Source organism: Euleptes europaea, chromosome 16 (genome assembly GCF_029931775.1).
Source record: "Euleptes europaea isolate rEulEur1 chromosome 16, rEulEur1.hap1, whole genome shotgun sequence".
Classification (NCBI taxonomy): Eukaryota; Metazoa; Chordata; class Lepidosauria; order Squamata; family Sphaerodactylidae; genus Euleptes; species Euleptes europaea.
In genome coordinates, this window is record NC_079327.1 from 43239030 (window position 1) to 43243938 (window position 4909).

Below are 4909 nucleotides of genomic sequence, written 5' to 3' on the forward strand. Positions count from 1 at the left end.
GCACTTTATGGCCCCACCGCCTGTACGTGTGATCATCTCCCACCCAGGCAAGGAAAGAGTAGAAAAGGGCAAGAGTCCAGTAGCACCTTAAAGAGTAACAAAAATATTTTCTGGTCGGGTATGAGCTTTCGTGAGCCACAGCTCACTTCTTCAGAAGAAGGGCATGAGCTTTTGTGAGCCACAGCTCACTTCTTCAGAAGAAGGGTATGAGCTTTTGTGAGCCACAGCTCACTTCTTCAGAAGAAGGGTATGAGCTTTCATGAGCCACAGCTCACTTCTTCAGAAGAAGGGTATGAGCTTTCATGAGCCACAGCTCACTTCTTCAGAAGAAGTGAGCTGTGGCTCACGAAAGCTCACACCCTACCAGAAAATATTTTTGTTAGTCTTCAAGGTGTTACTGGACTCTTGCCCTTTTCTACTACTCCAGGCAAGGAAAGGCGTGGTGTTCAGAAAGATGCTTATTGAAAGCAGCGCTGTACCCGAACCGTGCTTCTAGCATACAAGGCAATTTGAGTGGTGGGGGATAAAAGTCCAGACAAAAAAGTAATCCCATCCGATATTTTTAATGGCTGGCTTCTGCTTTTCCGATGCAGCAGCCACGAGCATTGTGTTAACGTGGAAAGAGGAAGCCGGGAAGGCGGAGGGCGGCGAAACGGTTAAGCTGATGCAAGATGACATCACTGCCATTTGCATGGGAGCGGGGCTATAACTGGTCTTGCAGCGAGGCAGCCCTTTTATACCACCCTCCGGAGGAGCTGCTGCAAACATCCGAGCCGCGCCTGTGCCAAGCATCACTGGTGAGAGACCGTTTCTATACCTCTGTGTGTGTGTGAAGTGCGGTCAAGTCGCTTCCGACTCGTGGCGACCCTATGAATGAAAGTCGTCCAAAATGTCCCATCTTGGACAGCCTGGCTCAGATCTTGCAAGTTGAAGGCTGTGGACTTCTTCTATTGAGTCCATCCATCTCTTGTTGGGTCTTCCTCTTTTCCTGCTGCCCTCCACTTCTAGCATGACTGCCTTTTCTATACCTGTACGGGATTTAAAAAGAAAACATAGCCCCTTTTGTTAGTATAATCCCCCCCACCCCACCCTTTCGCCTGGATTTCTTACGTGCGGCTCTCCGAGGGGACTGCCTGGTCGTCGGAGCGATGCTTTGTTCCCCCTTGGTAGGAAGGGGCTCTTGATGGCGCTGATCCAGCGCGGGCGTTGAGTGCATCGATCGCTTAAGGTGGCGCGGCGTGGCGGAGACGGGGCTGCGGCGCGGCTGACACGAGGGTGCCGCGGATTAACTCTCGGGAGGAGAAGCCTGCCTGGCTTGCTTCCTTCCATATGGGGCGGGTAGGGGGGGGGGAGAAGAGGGTCCGGCGGAGGAGCGGAGGAGCGGGCGAGGCGGCGTCGGCCTCCCCCGCCAGAGGGAGGAAGGGCGGTGGTTGCAGCTCTTTGTTGCGGACGGGGCGCCTTGCAAGGGGGCTGGGGGAGAGCGACGGGAACGCGGAGGATGGGGGCTAGCGCAGCCTTCTTGGACTGGGTGGGCGCCATGCCTAGCACGGGATTTTTTTCTTCTTTTTTAAAAAATACCCCTGCATTATTCCGAGCATCGTAGCATTTATTTATTTTTTAAATACCCCTGCATGATTCCGAACATCGTAGGATTGATTTATTTTTTAAATACCCCTGCTTTATTCCAAGCATCATACCATTTATTTATTTTTAAATACTCCTGCATTATTCCGAGCATCGTAGCATTTATTTATTTTTTAAACACCCCTGCTTTATTCCGAGCATCATACCATTTATTTATTTTTTAAATACTCCTGCATTATTCCGAGCATCGTAGCATTTATTTATTTTTCAAATACCCCTGCTTTATTCCGAGCATCGTAGGATTTATTCATTTTTTAAATACCCCTGCTTTATTCCAAGCACCATAGGATTGATTTATTTTTTAAATACCCCTGCTTTATTCCAAGCATCGTAGGATTGATTTATTTTTTAAATACCCCTGCTTTATTCCGAGCATCATAGCATTTATTTATTTTTCAAATACCCCTGCATTATTCCGAGCATCGTAGGATTGATTTATTTTTAAATACCCCTGCTTTATTCTGAGCTTCGTAGCATTTATTTATTTTTTAAATACCCCTGCTTTATTCCAAGCATCATACCATTTATTTATTTTTTAAATACCCCTGCTTTATTCTGAGCATCGTAGGATTTATTCATTTTTTAAATACCCCTGCTTTATTCCAAGCATCATAGGATTGATTTATTTTTCAAATACCCCTGCATGATTCCGAGCATCATAGCATTTATTTATTTTTTAAATACCCCTGCTTTATTCCGAGCATCGTAGGATTTATGTATTTTTCAAATACCCCTGCTTTATTCAGAGCACGATTTTCTTTTGTTATCCTTCCCACAGGCTGAGGCTGGTCGGTGATCTTAACTGGGGGGCAATGTCTCCAACCACTCGCTTTCAAGTGTTTTGATTTTACCAAGATCTGGTCCCCCCATTTTTAACCAAAGGGACTAGGTTAATTAATTCCTCCTCCCCTCCATTGGTTTCTGCAGAGGTTCAGCCACATGGCTGAGTAGCAGCATCTTTTCCTTAGCTGTATCATTTTGAATGTGCACAAAACTGGTTTTTTGTGTTGTCTTTTTTTAAAGTAAGAACTTATTGTGGAGCAGTTTTAATTGCGAGGAGTGTGTCTGGGGAGGCTGGCACGAATTCAGATGAACCGAGGAATAGTGGAAGCTCAACAGTCTTTCCCCTCTTTTTTTTTCTGCGCAGATTAATCGGCAAATATGTCTGACAAACCAGATATGGCTGAAATCGAGAAATTTGATAAGTCTAAGTTGAAGAAGACAGAAACGCAAGAGAAGAACCCATTGCCTTCAAAAGAAAGTAAGCCTGTTTCAGAAAATGAAAAGAGGGCGTGGGCCAGGGAGACAAAGAGAAGTCAAATTTGATAGCCGTATGCCTTGAGATATGCCTTCTCTAGCTGGGGTTAAAGAATTAATGTATGCATATATGTATTCCAAGACAATATAATGCACTTATTTGCCCAAGAATATGCAACATATACTATAAATATATAGACATTTAGCTACTTTTAAAAAAACAGACCCAACTTAATTTTTTTATGTTAAATCTCTTGTTTCAAATGCTTAATCTTTGTTTTTAATGTCTCTCTCCCTTTTATTTATTCATTTTTATAGCAATTGAACAGGAGAAGCAAGCGGGTGAATCGTAATGAAATCAGCCCTTCCAAATTATGCACTGTACATTCCACAAGCATTGCCTTCTTATTTTACTTCTTTTAGCTGTTTTAACTTGGTAAGATGCAAAGAGGTCGGATAAAGTTTAAATGACTGTACTTCCCCTTTCACATCCAAAAAAAAAGAGAGAGAGAGAGAATAGAGCGAACTACTGATGCTGCACGAAGGCGCCTGCCCTTTCCATCTGCCTGTCCAGCTTTGGTCCTGGTGGCACGAAAGAGCCTGCATGTTTCCTGACAGAAGATCCTGGGTGGGACTACAGTAATCTAGTAACACACGAATACACGCAAAGCTGTACCAAGGTCCTGCGAGCTGTAAAATGCAGTTAACTGAGTGCCATTTTTTTTTGTTCAAATGATTTTAATTATTGGAATGCACAATTTTTTTAATATGCAAATAAAATGTTTTAAAACCTGGATATTATATTGCTATGGTTTTTTTGGGTTTTTTTTTTTTTGAACAATATTTTCAAAGAAGAGAAGCATTAATGCCCATCCGAACATGGAATTGTAGGAATCAATAGAAGCCAGCACAAAACAAATCTTTTTCATCCTGCGTGTGCCATATTTGGGCCTCAGTGGTGTGGATTATTTCCTGTAAAAATACCCTTGAAATGCAAGACCATATTAATTTCTAAGAGGTCTGTGCAGAAAATACTTCCGGTACATTGTGTACTTAAGAGCCATATTTTTTGTCCCTGTAGGCAACTGGACTATCCACTGTAATTATATGGAAGGCGTTTAGGGGGGAAAGCTATGTCTTCCTTAGGAGTTTGCCCCTTTTAGTATATAATTTTATTTTTTTCTAGTGAAGCACAAATCATGATTTTTAACCTTTTTTTGATAGCTGTACACGAATAGAGAGGCCACTCACCATGGTAGCACATGGCAGCTGCTAGCATCTCAAAAAACTATTTGTCTGGAATTGTCCACAAGAAGACTTGTTTTTTCACCTTTGCCCTGCCTGCTTCTCTAAATGGCAAGTTGTTTGCTACAAAGTGGCAATTGATGTTGCTTTTTGTTAAGCCTTAGGATAGTGGCTTCCAAATTTGCAGTACACTTAGGGAACACCTTTCCTTCCCAACTCTTCTGAGGAGCCTCTGAAATTACAGATGAATTCTGGACAAGTTGTGGGGTATAAAAAACTGGGCCTTACAGTCATACGCTGTAAAAGGCCCCTCTGGCTGGGCATTGTAGAGAAGATTGGAACTGATACGCAAGCTGTCTTTTAGGGCACCCAGTCCACCACCATGACTGATCTCACTGATGATGTACTGACCAGCTTCTGAAGACAACTCCCCCACCCCACCCCGAGTTCCCATTGCTCCATTGATCAGCTTATTTCATTTGGGTTGGGGACCCCAGTTTTCCAAAGTGATTGTGTAGCACGGAGAGCTATTAGCACTGTAATTCAGATTTGCATTCTATGCTTGCTCTAAGGTGCTCTGTACATGGGAACACAGAAGTAAACCAAGCACCTGCCAGCTCTTTGGGACTGACCAGATCCTTTTGCCTGTTTCCTAACATGCACCCTTTGTTTCATAACCAAACCCTATCCATGAAATCTTTAACAATGGGCATTGTATGCAAATAAAAGTAGTCATTATTGACTGCAGTTTGGATCGTTCAGA

General features: G+C 43.3%; 1 protein-coding gene across 1 annotated transcript; it reads left to right on the forward strand.

Moving 5' to 3' along the window:
- Positions 1-773: 773 nt before the first annotated feature.
- Positions 774-3695, forward strand: TMSB4X (thymosin beta 4 X-linked). Its single transcript, XM_056861778.1, has 3 exons — positions 774-797; positions 2792-2905; positions 3220-3695. The coding sequence occupies exons 2-3, from the start codon at positions 2806-2808 to the stop codon at positions 3252-3254; spliced, it is 135 nt and encodes a 44-aa protein (XP_056717756.1). The 5' UTR covers positions 774-797; positions 2792-2805; the 3' UTR covers positions 3255-3695.
- The last annotated feature ends 1214 nt before the right edge of the window (positions 3696-4909 follow it).

Bases quoted from the DNA above. Each gene is read 5' to 3' on its own strand.
- TMSB4X (XM_056861778.1), top strand. From the start codon at position 2,806: ATGTCTGACAAACCAGATATGGCTGAAATCGAGAAATTTGATAAGTCT. The intron at 2,906-3,219 runs GTAAGCCTGTTT...TCATTTTTATAG, and splicing joins CCCATTGCCTTCAAAAGAAA to CAATTGAACAGGAGAAGCAA.